The 17201-nt window shown below is 39.8% G+C and overlaps 1 protein-coding gene across 2 annotated transcripts in view; it reads left to right on the top strand.

The window, feature by feature from the left end:
• Positions 1-17201, top strand: part of F13a1 (coagulation factor XIII A chain) — a 164385-nt gene that overhangs the window by 65570 nt on the left and 81614 nt on the right. For both annotated transcript variants that reach the window (XM_027948066.2, XM_027948065.2), the window contains exons 5-6: positions 4153-4271; positions 7139-7246. In XM_027948066.2, the coding sequence (XP_027803867.2) occupies positions 4153-4271; positions 7139-7246 (227 nt within the window). The remainder of the gene's footprint in view (positions 1-4152; positions 4272-7138; positions 7247-17201) is intronic.

The following is a 17201-nucleotide window of genomic DNA, read 5'->3' as shown; positions in this document are numbered from 1 at the left end:
ATGGAACTTTAGGAGGTGAGACCCAGTGGTGGGCATGTCCTTGAAAGAGATATTGGGATCCCAGCCCTTTCCTGCATTTCTTTTTTGCTTCCTGGTTGCTATCAGGTGAGCAGCTTCTTCTCCCCATGTACCCGCACCATGATGTAAGGCACTTCCACAGGCCCAAAAACAATGGAGCCAGCCGACCATGGACCGGAACCTCCATGAGCCCAAATAAACCTTTTCTCCTTATGAGCTATCACCTCAGCCATTCTGTCCAGTTAACAGAAAGCTGGCTAGCACATACCTCCAGACTGCAGTGATGATGGAGAGAGATTCATGCATCAGTTATTTTGACCAAACGATCTCTAGGGGTTTTTCTTTCTCTTTTTCTTTACATAATTGAACATATATGATTTGTGTTTGTCATATAACTTCCTCTTGGTTACATATGCAGCTTGAAGCATTATTTAATGTTCTTCCAAAGTATATTTCAAGGGCTTTATTGTTATTCCACTTTGTGGAAAAATTTGTAGTCTTTTCAGAATTTATCCTCATTTTCTTCACTTTTAGTACTACTCTGGCAAACAAACTCTCTCAATATCTGTTTGATGCATCTCTGACTTATTTCCATTTGATCGACAGATTCAAACTCTAGACCAAAGACTATGGTAATTTCGAACTAATGACGTGATTTCTGAGTTGCTTTTCAAAGTATTGTGCCAATAACAACGCTGACAACAGATTGTCAATTCCACACACTTTATCTGGTGTTGAGTATTATTAGTTTAAATCCTGCCCTCTTTACATACATATATTTATACATATTATAAAAATATATACCTATACATAAAATATTTATTTTATTGTTTTACTAGCTTGCAGTTCTTGTGTTTGTACTTAGTTGAACTATTTTGTATGTTTATTTCCCTCTCACATTTCCTCTTCTGTGAATGGGCTATCCTTTATATACATTCTTTTATACAGTGTATGATTATCTTATCAATATGAAATTCTTTACACATAAGGAAAATTTACTAACATGTGCTAGAACTGCAAATAGTTCCCTATTTTGTGATATTCTTTACATTTTACTTAATCTGAAATTCATAAGTTTTACGTTTACACTAAATAAAATGCATTGATGGTTTCCTTTGTGATTTTTTTTTATTACTTTCATTTGGGTAAAACTTTCTCATCTCAATGGTCAAATATTCACATTTATTTTATTTTAGGTTTCCTATGCTTTCACTTTTCGAATTCAGATTTGCAATTTATTTTAATGTACATAAAATGTGCTGTTCTCTAACAGCCAATTTTCTCAAGTGAATTTAATGAATACTCTAGCCATTCTCTTTGATATTTCCTTTATTGCATATTAGAGTCATACAAAGATATGTGTATGTAGTCACATCTATTTCTGGGACATTTATTTTGATCTATTTATCCATTTTATATGAATTGGTTAAAGTATAGTAGCTTTATAGTACATTCTAACATAGGACAAGCTCTTGAACATCTCGTATTAAGGGAAACCTAACATCATCCTTCAAAACATTTCAAAATGGTACTTGCAGACCTCATGGGACCTAAGAGGGATTCTGTTGCCACAACAAGCATTTTAAACCCATTTGGCTGACTATTTTGTGATAGTCACAACAGTTAAACCACTACAATGAAAGAATAAAAATGCTAAAAAAAAAATTCACAAGGAACCTTTCATTCTCTGGGTGTTCAATTCCATCTGGTTAGCTATGTGCATATAAAAGTTCAATGCCCTTAGATATACTCTCACGCTATTTTCTTTTAAAAATAAAAGTGTTCTTTCATGCATGTACTTAGAGATATTGACCTTAGACTCTCTGTGTCAGTAGTCACTTCTGTATATTGTCTCTGGCCAGATGTATTTGGAAGTGAAGCCATAGTTTCAGGTTTGGGGTCCTCAGCCTAGACAGAGATTGCCATTAGTGGCTTTCTGCCTCTGGATCACCACCAGGCTAGCTGTTTCCAGGCAGCATATTTTACACTTTAAAGAACTGAATGGCGGATGGGACATGCTGGTTATATAACTCTGGAATCTTCTGGAAAGATAAAAAACAGCTTTGAGAGGAATGAACTATCAATACACACAAAAACATGGTTGGATCTCAAAGTAATGAAAAAAATCGGGAAAAAAGTCCATACTGTGTGATTATATTTATATAAAATTCTAGGAAGTTTACAGAGACAGAAATACGATTAATGATTCCCTAGTGCTGGGATGAGGGTAGGGTGGGGAGAGAGAAAGGCAAGAGGAAACTTTGGGGGTGATGGATGTGTTTATTAACTCGATTGTGAAATTGTATGCCTTAAATGTGTGCAATTTATTGGACAGTAAAATTTACAGTTATCTCTGGGATCTGCAGGGGATGGGTTGCAGGTATCTTCCCCAGGAAAACAAAATTCATGAATACACAAGTCCTTATATTAAATGGTGTAGTATTTGCATAGGTCCTAAGCACACCCCTCCCAGCATACTTTAAATCATCTCTAGATTACTCATAGTGCCTCATACAAAATAAGTGCTCTGTAAATAGTTGTATTGTTTAAGGAATCATGACAAGAAAAAAAAGTATGCATGTTCAGTACAGACACAATTTCTTTCCAGATACTTTCAATCTATGATTGGTTGAATCTGCAGATTCAGAAACCAAGGAGATGAAGGGTCCACTGTATGTGGTGTGTGTATGTGTGCACACTTAAAAAAAAACAGGCATAGGTAGTAAGATACAGAACAGGAAGAAGTTACAAGAAGGTGCAGGAGAGTAGAAAAGACAAGGAAATACCCAAGGATAAGGTGTTAACCTCAGTACAGCCCAGAATGGGAGTCAAAGTCCGTCGGACTTAGCAGAGCTTCTCAGACCTCACTGTGCACAAGGTGCTGGGGAGCTTGCTCACAGACAGATTCTGCCTCAGTGGGGCTGTGAGGGGCCTGAGATTCTGCATTTCTCACAAGCTCCAGACAATGCTGCTTCTGGTCTTTTGACCATTCCTTGAACCTTGGGGGTCTAGAGCATTCTGTTCAATTTGGCCTCATGAAAATCACTTGGGAGTTAAAAAACAAAATGATAAAATCCTCATGCCCTCGATCTCATCCCACTCCAGACATTCTGATCTGTTTAATCTAAAGTTCAGTCTGGGGAATCAAGAATATTTAAATCTCCCCAGATGGTTCTAATGTGCAGCCCAAGGTGTGTGAACCACCATATATATATATATATATATATATATATATATATATATATATATATATATATGCAAATCAGGAGGACAGAACCCCCAAAAGGTAATAGAGCTAGCAGATGAGCTAAGTCAGATCAGTATAACAAATCACTCCTGCAGTCAGAGCCAAGGTGGACTCTTTCCAAATATGCAAATGTACCTGAGTATGATTTATACCCACACAGTCATACCTTTGTTAAAGACGCTTGACTACATACACACCAGGCCTGGGAATAAGTACCACACTAATGACTAAGTAGGTAGGTGGGGAACAAGTCCTTCCTGTGACAATACCCACCAGGAAGAAAAGGCCATGACCTGAACTAAGCTGACCAGGGCACACACACCTACCAACACATCCACAAGGATTTTTTATGAAAAGGAGACCACTTATGGCCTCCCTCTGCCTCCAACCTCATGGACCACAAACCAAGCATGTCAATCAAGACTGCTGTCTTCTGATGTGTCCCATATTTGTTGTTTTTTAAAATCTCCTTCCATTCAGCTAGCTTTCTATTGATGCTAATAGGTTGGAAATTCTTTTCTGATCTGCCTTATAGATTGGTATCTGCATAATAGAATTCTGCTTCTGAAACTACTGATGCACCAGAATCCTAAAATGTTTAATGAGACTTGTCAATTTAATTGTGCTGCTTGGAACCTACTGAGAGAGAGAGAGAGAGAGAGTTTTTCAGCATTTTGCTGACAAATGTCACCATCTCCAGACTGATCTCTGCTACTGATTATTTTCACTATGGCTAAAAATATTGGGAAATGAGATGTGCTTAGTGAAACAATAGGCATTTTTCTTCATTAGGTAGATTACATTGCAGTTTGGTAACAAAATCAACTTGAAAGTATTTGAAAGCAGTCTGGTTTGGTAATGGTCCTTGTGTTCAATTTCTGATGCAGAGGATGCTGTATATCTGGACAATGAGAAAGAAAGAGAAGAATATGTCCTGAATGACATCGGGGTCATTTTTTATGGAGACTTCAATGACATCAAGAGTAGAAGCTGGAGCTATGGTCAGGTGAGCCACTTAAAATTTGTCATTGTCAAGGGCATTTTTAGTTAATATATTTTTTTTTTGTCACATACATTACTGCAGGGTGCCATACATCGATATTAGACAGGTACAATTTCCTGCTTTTCAGGATCTAAGACTCCAAGACAGAAGGCATTGGAGTAGAGACTTATAAAGACAACTGCATAATTTATCAGCTGAAACCACATATCTTCCTCTGATGACAAATGTTACAGAGATCAGAGATTCTGTGGATGTCATGGCTCCAATTGAGAAATACTTTGGCATCTTAGTATAATGAAATCTCATTAAGTCAACCTAGAATGGATTGAAAACCTCATTTTCTTATATTTTTTTAAAAAAGGTGTTTTGATAACAATGCAAAGAACACTGCAAGGTGTGTGTCTGACTGAAAACTTAAAAAATTATTAGTCTGAGATGCCACTAATTAAAAAGAGTATTAGCATTTTTATCAAGGAAGGGCCATTGGACTTTTACATAGACACATGTTATCAGCTGCAACCTCAAGTTACTGTCTAGATATAAAATAGCAAATGGTATTTCCTTAAGATATTCAAGAATTCAAACTTTCAATTTGGTGTCTTTAACAATGGTGCAGATGAATAATATTTTGCTACATTTCCATACATGAATGCCTGGTCTATGATTCAAAATGCTTTTTGTTGTTGTTGTTAGCACTACATGAAAAGGTGAATGTATAATTTCTTAGAGTTTCCTGGCTGAGATGACTGGAACTATGCATTATTTTTCTGAGTATCTGATTACAACAAGTCACGTGATACATTCATAACTTCTGGTGCCTTGCTTTGACCTCCATATGGGATTTCCATATGTCTTTCACCCTTAGCCCCAGGCTGACCACTGGGACTCATGTCATGAACTCATTGCCACCAGCCAGCTTTGTGACAAGCTTCACCCTAACTCCTGAGAATGCCATATCTAGTGTTCAGGCTTGCCCACCTATGTTTCTGATATCCTGCCAAGCTATGATTTATGTTTGCTTGCCTTGTTTTTAGATTCTTTCCTGGCTCCCCAGTTAAAAGCCTTCTCCTTCCTCAGAGACATCGCCTTTGACTACTGTCTGTTGTCCAGTGCCTTTATCTTAGATCCCCATTTTCTAGCCTTAAGTGATGTCTTAGTCTGTTTTCTGTTGCTATAACAGAATACCTGAGGCTGAGACTTTATAAAGGAAAAAAAATCTATTTAGCTCATGGTTTTGGAAGCTGAGAGTCCCAGGTTGGAAAGCTCCATCTGTTCATCCTCTGGAAGGTCCCCCTAGGCTGTATCACAACATGATGGAGAAACAAAAAGAACTAGCCATGTACAGAAGGGCCCAAGCACATGGCGTGGGCTTGCTTTATAACCTGTTCTCACAAAAACTAACTCACTTGTGAGACCATTTATGGCCCTAACTTGACTCTCTTCAGATAGCTAATGGGGGGAAAGTTATCAAGATAAGTAGAAAGGAAAATAAGGAGTCAGGGTCAGGGTGCTCCTGGTCAGCATGCCTTCAGGTAGGCACCCTTGATCTCAGGCCCTATGGCTACCAGCATTCAAAAGAGACCATTAGTTTAAGTCTTTCAGCCAAAAAAATAAGCCATACCCGTTGCTTGCAGAGATTCAGGGAATAGTGAACTCTGTAAATTTCTTTAACTCAAGAGCTGCTAGCATGTTCACAAACACAACGGAGATGTGTGGCTTACGAGAACCAGAATAATGAGTTATTTATTTATTTATATATCTGAAAAACTGGTGGAAATACAGATTTACTGCACCCAGTGCATCAGTTTGAGGTATCCCCAGAGTTGATATTCTAACCAGATTCAGTACAGAAGGAGTTGGTAATTAGCCAGAAAGATGGTGGTCTCTGTCACCAGTACTCAGGTCGGTGACATGCAAGGTTCCTGTATTTAAAGTAGTCTCCTCTCGCCGTGTCCTACAGTGTAGGCAGAGACTCCCCATCTGGCCAGCTTATTAATATTTGGCCTTTATTCCTCTCGAAGACAATGCTGGTGTCCCTGTGGCCAGCATTCCTTCTAAGGAAGCTGAATTGGCTCGTGGGCTCTGCCCACGATAATGCTATCTACCTGCTCTAAGCCTAAGATATTATCTAAGTGAAACTCCCTTGGCCCTGAGGTCATCAAAGGGGTACCTTAGAGGACAGTTGCTATGTGCAGCCTCCTTCTATTGGGGGTGTAAGCTAAGTGGGCCTGAGGTACCTTTCAGTGACACACCTAGGAGCCATTTATTTTCAAGACACACAAGAACTCATGTTACTTCCAAGGTCAAAAGACTTCCGAGTGACTCTGTCAATCAGTCCTTCCTTCACCTGCAGTCATATCTTGGATAGATCTTTTAAATTAACTTGTACAATTTTTCAAAGAATTTCGAGTCAGCTCATGATCCTTGGACACATCTGCTCTCTAGTAGTTCTTTTGTATTTCTAGCATCCTTTGATGTTCCTCTGTACGTCACTGAAAAAAATTTTTATAAAGAACTTCTTTCTTCCACTTTAGCAGTTCATACTAAACATTCTGGGAGATCACTGTGTAAAAAATACACATTTTTTTAGGCACTAAGTTGTGATTTTATTTTATTTTCTGTAGAGACTTTTTTTTTATATATCAGAGATTGAACCTGGGGGTGCTTAACCACTGAGTCACATTCCTAGCCCTTTTTTATTTTTAAGACAGGGTCTTGCTAAGTTACTTACAGCCTCACTACATACAAAGCTGAGGCTGGCCTCAAACTTGCAATCCTCCTGCCTTAGCCTCCAGAGTCTCCAGAATACAGAAACTATCTTGTTTTAAGAGTGGTTATTAAGTAGCTTCTCATTTTCCCCCCCAAAATAGTTTGAAGATGGCATCCTCGATGCTTGTTTGTACGTGATGGACAGAGCACAAATGGATCTTTCTGGTAGAGGGAATCCCATCAAAGTCAGCCGGGTTGGATCTGCAATGGTAAGCAACATCTATTGGTGGCTGAAAACTACCACGTGCACCACTTGCCTCAGCATAGATGTTGGTTCATTAAAAGCTGTTGAAATAGCAACTCACACTTAATAGACTTTTATTTGTGACACTCTGACTTATGACACCCTGCATAGCTCTTGAATTCTCTGAGCTTGTCATGTGCTGTAAAACAAAAAATTTATCTCAATACTGTATGTTTCTTGGGCTTCAGACAAATGCTGATGGATATCATCCTGTTTTGCAGTTATCCTTAAGAACCTCTTGCCTGGCAACTAAAAACTGACTTAAAAAAATACATCAATGACTAATCAAATGGTCCATCAATCAAACATCAAGGAGCACAAAGATGTACAAGACCCAGATTTTCTCCACATTTACACTGGTGTTAAGAGTAAACAATAAATAGCTCTATAGAATTCTAGCCTCTATAGCTGTGATATCTCACCAGAGAGCTTTATTGCTTATGAAGTGGGTATCAGTTCTGCCCAGCCAGTCATCTAATAAGGTAGGTGCAATAGGTACTCCCATGCCATTTTAAGGAAGCATGGTGATGTCAGTTTGTTAAAAACAAAGCTTCCACTAGAATCCAGGTTTATTAACTCCAAGTCTAGCCAGGTTCTACATTTCATCTACTCTTTGTAGGATATCGTGAGATGTCTTTGAGGATGCAGAGATCCTGCAGTGGGATGGCTGAAAAGGAAAAAGAATACCCATGAGTGGGAAGCTTGGAGCCAGGGTTAGAAGCAGATTAAATGGGACCCTGGGTACTCATACGCCAGCACATAGGTCTTGGTGGAAAAAATATGTATCACATTTGGTTCAGGAGCATAATATTCCTGAAAAAAAATCTTAAAACAGGCTCTATTTCATACAAAGACTGAGAATTTATTCTTAGCAATGTCCTGAAGTTTTCTAAAACATTCTCCCTGGAAGAATTTTTTTTGAGTTGAGTTTATATATTCTTTTTTTTTTGGGGGGGGGGGGTTACTGGCGATTGAACTCAGGGGCACTCAACCACTGAGCCACATCCCCAGTCCTATTTTTATTTTATTTAGACACAGGGTCTCACTGAGTTGCTTAGAGCCTCACTTTTGCTGAGGCTGGGCTTTGAACTTGCAATCCTTCTGCCTCAGCCTCCCCTGAGCCACTGGGATTAGAAGCGTGTGCCCCCGTACCCAGCTATATATTCTTTTGACTTAAACAAAATCAGTATTGCTGACATACAAATACTAGTCCAAGGATGATATGGCATATAATTTCTGGTGATGGTTTTTATTTTTTCAGGACTAAGTTACTTGTAAATTTAGGACATGTGAGGACTTAAATAGTGGAGGTGGACATTAACCCCCAAAAGTGGTTTTAGGATGAGGGTGTAGCTCAGTGGTAGACTGTGTGCTTTAACATGGGTCAAGCCCCGAGTTCAATCCCAGCACCAAAATAAATTAAAAGGTGGCTTTGTTTTCTGTTGTTGGTTATACTACATAATGAAAAGACAGTGAGTTCTAAAGACTTTGGAAATCTTATTATAATAACCATGGATAACAATACATATTAGACCTGCAATTGATAACTATTTTTCCTACTTCAAAAAAAATTCATTTTTTTTCTTCTTAGAAGTTACCACAACAAGTTTGCAGTGGGAAGGGAAGAGCTAGGAGTTATTAAATACAAATTAATTCCTTCCTAAGCGATATTTAATGGCATGGCTCTCATCCTAAGCTTACTCACACATTGGGTGTATTTTTACAAATCCAGAAATCCCTGAAACACAAGTCAACACAGGAGGAAAGCAGAAAGGGAACATCTAACATAATGCTGTCTCTAGTGGCCTCTGGCCAAGCAGAAGTTGTTAGGTATGGAATTAAGCCCGAAATGCTATTGCAAATTGCCTTGAATTTTTTTTTTTTTAATTACAAACAGCCTATGAAGTTCTAATTTGGAAAATGTATATCCCCAGTTACAAGGTTTGGAATTAGAGAGTCTGTCTGGGCAATGGTTTGGCTCTGGTTGGATTTGGCTTTTGGAAGGGGAGACCATGTATGTTAAGGGGTAGAGCATCTCTACTCTTACCTGACCGATTTTAAGCCACATCTCTAGTTCCTTATCCTTGTTCACACGCAGAGAAATTGTGATGGCTTGCCAAACCCTTTCACATCTGTGATCTCCTTCAATCCTTGCAATAGCTCTGTGAGTCGTTCCAACATCTATTCGGTTATGGTGATTTTTAAAAACTAAAATATTGAGCCTCCAAAAAGAGAAAACAACCCTAAGAAAAAAGCATCAACTGGTTTTTAATCCTTCAGGCTGTTGGGCTCCTTGTTCACAAATCCTTGAAATTCAAAATTTCGGAAGTGAAATTTCATGAAATTTGAAATTTCTTAAAATCATGAAAATTCTGAGTGCAGTTAAACAAAGATCTTGGGGAGGGGAAAACCCTTCAAATTTCTCAAAGGTTTGCCTTAAAATATGAAAAGTTGTATTTAGAAAACCCAGCAGGAGTTCTGAGTTAAAGAGTCTAGCAGGAATCCAGATTCACAGGAGGACAGGCCTCTGTATGCTCTCCAGGAATGAGGCCCAGGCTTCAGGAGCAACAGAGCTTGATGCACCAGGTGTTTTTGTTTTTATCCTGAGTCCCTCTCAAATGCTTCACAGCCTGTCGCAGAGTCTGGAATTCCTCTCACAGAAAAACCGACCCTCAGAAAGAGATGCACGTGACACACCAATCCTCCCGGAGGTGGGACACAGTGACGTCAGTGCACGCCGAGAGGAGGGCAATGGCAGGCAGACTTTCCTAAGAGCAGCCGATGCCAGGAAGGAATGGGCACAAACAGCCCTGCCCTCGCTGGGTACCTGAAGAAAACAGAGCTGAGTAGGGGCAAGGAGCACATGACCTGGGGCCCTCGGAAAAATTGACTTACTGTGGTCATGGCTGATTCTGGCAGCCATGAAGTTTATCATGAAGTTTTCTTTCAAAGCAAAGTAACAGCAACCCAAAATCACAGAGGCAAGGAAACACTGTGCACGATGCTAAAAAGGCACAGAGAATGACTGAAATTGTGCAGAATTTCTAATAACAATCATATGCACTTGGATTTTAAGTGCACAATCCCCAGCTAAAAAACCTTTATGGTCCAGTGTACATGACCTTGACTAATCGTTGTGAGGCCTCAGATGTCAGTAGCTCCTTCTCCCATCCACACCAGTTGTGACACCCCAAGATGTCTTTGGATATTGTCAAATGCTCCCTTGGGGTAAAAGGTCATTCCTAGTGAGAACCACAGCATTAAATCTCTCTTCATCTCAGTTTTCCTGGCTGTGGGACAGTAATAACATTTTCTCCTGGCCTGCATAGAGGATTACTTTGTTCAAAACCTGCTGGTTTTATTCTGCCAAGGAAGAGAAAGTGGAGACAGCATTGCATACAAAGGACCAGGCCCCACGTCAGGAGATAGGACCTTGGACCTTGGATAGGACCTTGGACCTTGGATCTGTTTCTGCTGCTAACATAATACATGAGTTGGGGCCAATAACTCAACTACAGGGTTCATTTCTTGTTAAAAATCAAACTTTGTCTCTGTACTCAAATCACATTTGTAATTTCCATTGACAGCAAGAATTTTTTTTTTTAATTCTTCAAAACAAAGTTCTCCTTTCTTCCGTTTTTGTCCCTTATACATTCAGGATAACCCTCTTATTGTGGGTTGCTGTTATTTTGCTTTCAAATAGAAGTAAGAAAACTTCATGATAATCTGGACACCCTGGGACTGCTGGACTTTCCCAAGAGAAAAAAAAAATCCTGTAATCCCCTTGTCTGGGGATTGGGCCTAAGATTTTTATAGCCCAATTTTTATTTAGGCTTTTCTAAATACCGATTTGTGCATTTTATAAGATCTATACTGAAGATTTGTTTAAGAGAAAAAAGGAAAAAAAGAGGAAATTAGAAAAAAAAGAAGAAGCTTGCCCAACGTTGTGCTTCTTCTCTTAAATGGCACACCTTGATTACTCTTTCCTTTCCACCTCATTTCCAGTGTGACAGTCTCCACCAAGAAAATTGCCAGGAAATGTGCCAGGAAAAGTTAAGGAGGATGCTTTGTGCCATCTGAAAATCCACTTCACTCACATGCCATTAGTAAAGCATTCCATTGCCAGCCCTAAATGGCTATGAAGCCACCAGACGTGGATTCTGAGCTCCCAGTCATACTATCAAAACGCTTCTGCCCTGACAGGTGACAAGAACAGCCTGGTCCTGGGGAGAGGGGGTGGCAGTGATAATACCCCATCATTACTGCTGCTGGTTACCTGTCCATGCCGGCTTTGCCCCATGACTAATTGGATTTGGCAGGAACCGTAGGCAGAGCTCTTTCCCCAGAGAGACGCAGTTGCTGCTGCAGGGGCCTCTGCTCCTGCAGAGAACGGTTTGCTTAGTCACCGTGAACCCTCTGAGCCTCTCACCTTCATGCCCACTTGTTCCTCTGGATGGTGAGATTTTATCCATAGAAGAAGAGCTGTATTGAAAGGAGCACACAAGATCTGGAAGATTCTCCAGGGGACTTTTTGATGAGGAAAGGAGAGGCCTTGGGAAGTGACGTCATTCACTCAAGGTCACACCACTAAAAAAAATGGCTGAGCTGGAACTAGATATTGCCCTTGCTCTCAGGTCATATCGCTTTAGAAGGCTCCTACCAACACATTATTACAAATAACACAGCTCTCTATCGAATTGAGCAGCTGTCTCATAGAAAAGAAAAAGCCCCCAAGCAATTGAGCTCAGAACAGGTAGGTGAATTTCAATAAACAGGAATAAACGAGGAAAGGTGTAAATCTGAAGATTCCAGATAGAAGAAGTCACTGGGTGCCTTGGAAAGAGGTCCCAAAAGGATTAGGTACCACATGTGGTATAATGGTGCTAGTGATGAAAGTAGCGGTGGTAGTGGTGGTGGTGGTAGTTGTGGTGATGGTAGGTGATAATAGGTTTTTTCTTTCCATCACTATAGTGGTGATGATGTGGTTATGATGGTGGCAATCGTGGTGATAATGGTAAGGATTAATGGTGGTGGCGGTGGCAATGGTAATGGTGGTGGTAGCAGTAGTGGGGTGATGGTAATAATGACGGTAGTGGTGGTGGTGATGTTGATTATGGTGATATTGGTAGTGGTGGTGATGATTGTGATGGTAGGAAAACACTCACCCACGCTGTCATTCATTCAACAAGTATTTATTGAGCCTCAGCACTACCAATCTGAGCACTAGAGCCCAGTCATGAACAAAACATTGTTTCTACGTTGACAGAGCTTACAGTTTAATAGAATAGACAGACTAGTAAATAGAAAACTTCAACATGATATAGCAAATTCTCTTGTGGAATTAAACATAAGATTGTTTAGGAAAACAAATCTCTCAAATTTAACTCAAAGTTTCCCCAGGACTAAACCCTGGCCTAATGAGTGTTGAGATATTGAATCAAAAGATAGAGGAATGGCTAACAAAGGCCCACAGCAATAATAAGCCACACTACTATTCAGAGAAGCCCTCTCTCGATGGTTGAAATTATATCCACATTGTCAGTCACTAAAGCATAGTAAGGGGATATAGCGATTTGCTCCTCTTGGGACTTGTGTGTTTTGCAATTCAGAAAACACAAGGTTGCCACAACTCAAGTTTGTCCCATGGGGTCCCAACACCCACACTTGCTTGATTCCTTGGAACTCTATTTTGATTCAATTATAGTGATTTAAAAAAAAAAAGGTGATATTAATGGGGGGAAATTTGAGGGTGGTAGGGAAGAAAATGTCAATATACTTACATATTTTAAAATTCCAGGGCTTTCCACTGTTGCCAGCCAGGACTTTCCAGCTTCTCTTGAGGTGTGCACGTTTATTTTTAACCCTAGTCTTTTGCTAATATCGAACCATGGTGCCATCATTAATCCCCATTAATACCTTGTTCTGACTGTGCCTTTGGGGAATTAACTCAAGATTGAACTTTTTTAACCAATTGATGTTCTGTGTACTCTTTAGTGTTACTAAAAAGAACTTGAACTCCAGCTAGTAAATCAAACTGACCACAACTGGAGGCAGGTCCTGAGTTCTTCCAGAGCCCAGCACAAGATGCATAGCTATACACCTTTGAGATAAAATGGGTTTCATGGCTTCTGATTCTCAAGCACCCGTGATCCCACAGATAAACTGAAAATAAGGCTAGTTTCCCTTTGTCCATCTTTTCTACCTTTTTCCCTGAACCAGTATTTAGAAAGGTTTTTTTTTTTATTTCCATGCATGAAAAAGACAGTCATGCCCACACTGCTTTGAGTTGTTGCCACGCAACTCCACAGGGGATTTACTACAAAACCATGTTTTGAACATTTTTCCCTCTAGTTGTTTACTTGCCCATCTTGAATGGAAAGCTGAACATTCAGAAGACTTCTTCATGCAACAAACCTTAATTAAAATATTCAGATTGTATTTAAAATTTTGCTTGAGTTAGAAATTCCACACCCTGCGTCATTCCAAATGAACTTGCAAGTCAGAAATAAATACCTAAACTCTCCTCACTGATCATACAATTCACCGCGGTATAATTCCCTTACAGTTTTAATCTTAAAAATACTTTTAAATGTATGAAGCAATGTCTAACTGCTCCTTTGGTTCAGAAGACAATCAGCCCCTGCCTCCTTTCTTGGAATGAACTGTCAAAGAAATCTGAGGACTCAGGTGGTCGGTGGCCATTGTCTCCAACCTTTTACCACCAAGGAGCTTTTTCCCATTTCACGGAATGAATCTTGTGTCTATCAAAAAAGCATGATTACGTAATAGTAACTGGTTTTCCCATTTCATTCTGTGTCTGGTTTATATAATTGCCAACCAGAACTTCCAATGGTAATGGCGGTGGTAATGATCAGTGCTACCTCATCAGTGCAACCACACTGATGTAAGTCAGTGCCACCTTTGGGAGAATAAACATACTACCTCTGCTTGGTGTTTTGTAAGAGTGATGATGGATCACCAGCTTACTAACTTGCTGGATCCTAGAAACCAAAATTCCCAAGCTGATGGCCAATGTCAGATGGAGGCTCCATGGTAGAGTCAAGGCTCCTGCCCAGAGTTTCTGTGTCTCAGATCTATCGACTTTTATTTGAGGTTATTATCGTCTGTCTCCATGATTTATGCCTGGGTGTCAGGGAAGACGTTCCTCAGTTTGGAATGGCAGAAAAAGGAGAGGCACCTGGTGGTCTTTGTAACCATTCAAATGGAAACACAACTCAATTTGTAGGAGCTCCCATGGTGGCCACCTTTGGAGAATCTTTTGATTAGTAGAAAGGTTATGGCAGTCCAATATAGTAAAATACTAAATTACCATTTACGAAATGATTTTTTTTTTTCAAATCCTAACTTAGAGTCAAAGTACGCCCTAAAAATGGAAGGTATTTCTGTAATTCCTGAATGATCATGGAAATCCAATGATGAAGGGGAGGTCAGAACAACTCTCCTACATTTTTATTTTTTATTTTTGGTACAGGGCACTGAACCCATAGGTGCTTTACCACTGAGCTACATCCCCAGCCCTTTTTAGTTTTTTATTTGGAGACAAGGGCTTGCTAAGTTTCTCAAGGCCTCCCTAAACTGCTGATGCTGGTCTCAAAATTGTGATCCTCTTGCCTCAGTCTCCTGAGTTGTTGGGATTACAGGTACGAGTCACACTACACCCAGCATATATTACATTTCTAACAAAACATGATACCATAAAGTCACATTATTCACCAGGGAATCTCATTTCTGCTTGTTAAAGATTTTCAACAATTTCATTGGAAGCCAATGGAAAAAGAGAATTTCCCTAACAGAAATTATCTTTGCAGACACTTTTGAGGAAATCATATCCGTCCATAAATAACCACTGTGCAGATGAAGAGACTGAGATATCAGGAAGTTGAGTAACTTTATCCAAGGTCACAGGTGGCACTGGAGTTGATATCTGGCTGCCTGATCCCTCTGTTCTAACCTCAGTGTTACATTTCCCCTGGATTTGCCCTATTCCTGTCCTCTCTCCATATTACATGAGCTCCTTGGCTACAAAGATAATGCCTTTTATGTACTCTGTCTGGTTCAATCACGCTCCTTTAGGTGGGGGGAAATGAGGGACAGTGAGCTGTTTAGACCTCATTTTTTTTTTGCCTCTCTGTTAAAGCCAGAAATGTAATGAAGTTTCCATTTGTGGGCAAACAGCTTGGTTTCTCAATTATTAAGGTTACATTTCTTATGCCTGTTCTTCCCATATTTTTGGAGAAAAACAGACATTTATTACAAGCCATCTCTCGAATGTGATAATCGTAGTCAATCTAAACGTCTTGCTTTCCCTGAATTGCTTCCTGGAATGAGGTTTCAATGCAGCATCTATTTTGTAATCACACAGGCTATTTCTGAAACACGGGGGTGCTTGCTTTTCAGCACTCCCTCCAAGCTATGCAGCCGAAGCTGCTCTGGTCTCCTGGGACAAATGTCCCCAGGATAGATGGAGAGTCGGCAGTAAAGCCAGAGAGGTCCTTCATGCACTTGGGGTTTCTTTCTCATCCTTCTCTTTCCTACCTTCACCTCCTTCTTCTCTTGCTCCATATTTTCCCCTCTCCCTTCTACTCTCACCTGTCATTCAAATATCACTGGAGACCTGTCCTGGACCAACCAGCCCTACACCATGCGGCAGTGATATGGCAACGAGAGAAAGAAGACAGCAATTGGAGAGCTTGTCAACTCTCAGTTTCTCTCTTGGCCCACTTGTGGCTATTTCTGTCATGATTGTCAATTAGTAAAATATGCGGTGGCCAAATGAGGATCCTCGGTTACTGAGAGAGACACAACTTAATCGTCTCTTGTTGCAATGATCATCATGAAAAAAATGAATGATTCATGGACACATACCAAAGGATAGTTGATAGGAGTAGTTATATGTATCACAATGCAGATTAAGGTTAGTTCACGTTGTTTTTTTTAAATTAAAGTTAAATTTACATGTACTAAAAAGCATGGATGCCAAATGCACAAATCAATGGGTTGGGAGTGGGGAAAATCACCACCCCAATCAAAATATAAACATTTCCATCTGTTGGAAATTTCCCTTGTGCTCCTGCTAGTCAATCTGCATCCCCACAGACAACCACTGGTCCGATTTCTTGCAATAGATTAGATTTGTCTGTTCTTAAACTTCACATAAATTGATTCATACAATATGTATGGGGCTGGTCTTTTTACTCAATCAATGGCTGCACATTTTTAAAAATTTTATCCTATTACAGATAGTATTTTATTGTATCCAGTGTCATTATCTGTCTATACACTCACCTATTGATGGACATTTGAGATATTTCCACTTTGGAGCTATTACAAATAAAGCTATTATGAACATTGTCGGAAGATGTGTGTGTGTGTGTGTGTGTGTGTGTGTGTTTTCATATGTCAGGAGTACATAGCTAAAGGCGGCACATCTGGATCACAGCATATGTATATGTTTCATATGACAGTTTTCCAAAAAGGTTCCATCATTTGATGTTTCTGCCAACAAGGTATGAGAGTTCTGGTTATTTCCACAGCTTCATCTGTTCTGGGTGGTTTCAAACATAAAATAACCGAGGAGCTGGGGTTGTGGCTCAGTGGTAACCAATCCAATGGGCACAGAATGGTATCCAGTTGTTATTTTAATTTTCTTTACTCTGATGAGTAGTGACATGGAGCACTTTTGCATACATGTATTGCCCTTTGTGGATCTTTTTCTGGTGTGGTGTCTTTTCGAGTCTTTTTCCCCATTCTGATTGGGTTATTTGTATTTTTATTGGTGAGTTGTAGCTGCTCTGTGTACATTTTGAATATGTGTCCTCTGTCAGATATATTTAGAGGATATTTCTCCCCAGACTATGGCTTGCAGGTACATTTTCTAAACGGCATATTTTAAGAACTGG

Source organism: Marmota flaviventris, chromosome 6, assembly GCF_047511675.1.
Source record: "Marmota flaviventris isolate mMarFla1 chromosome 6, mMarFla1.hap1, whole genome shotgun sequence".
NCBI classification, from domain to species: domain Eukaryota; kingdom Metazoa; phylum Chordata; class Mammalia; order Rodentia; family Sciuridae; genus Marmota; species Marmota flaviventris.
Note: the sequence above shows the minus strand (reverse complement) of the source record. Positions and strands in the feature narration are given on the sequence as shown.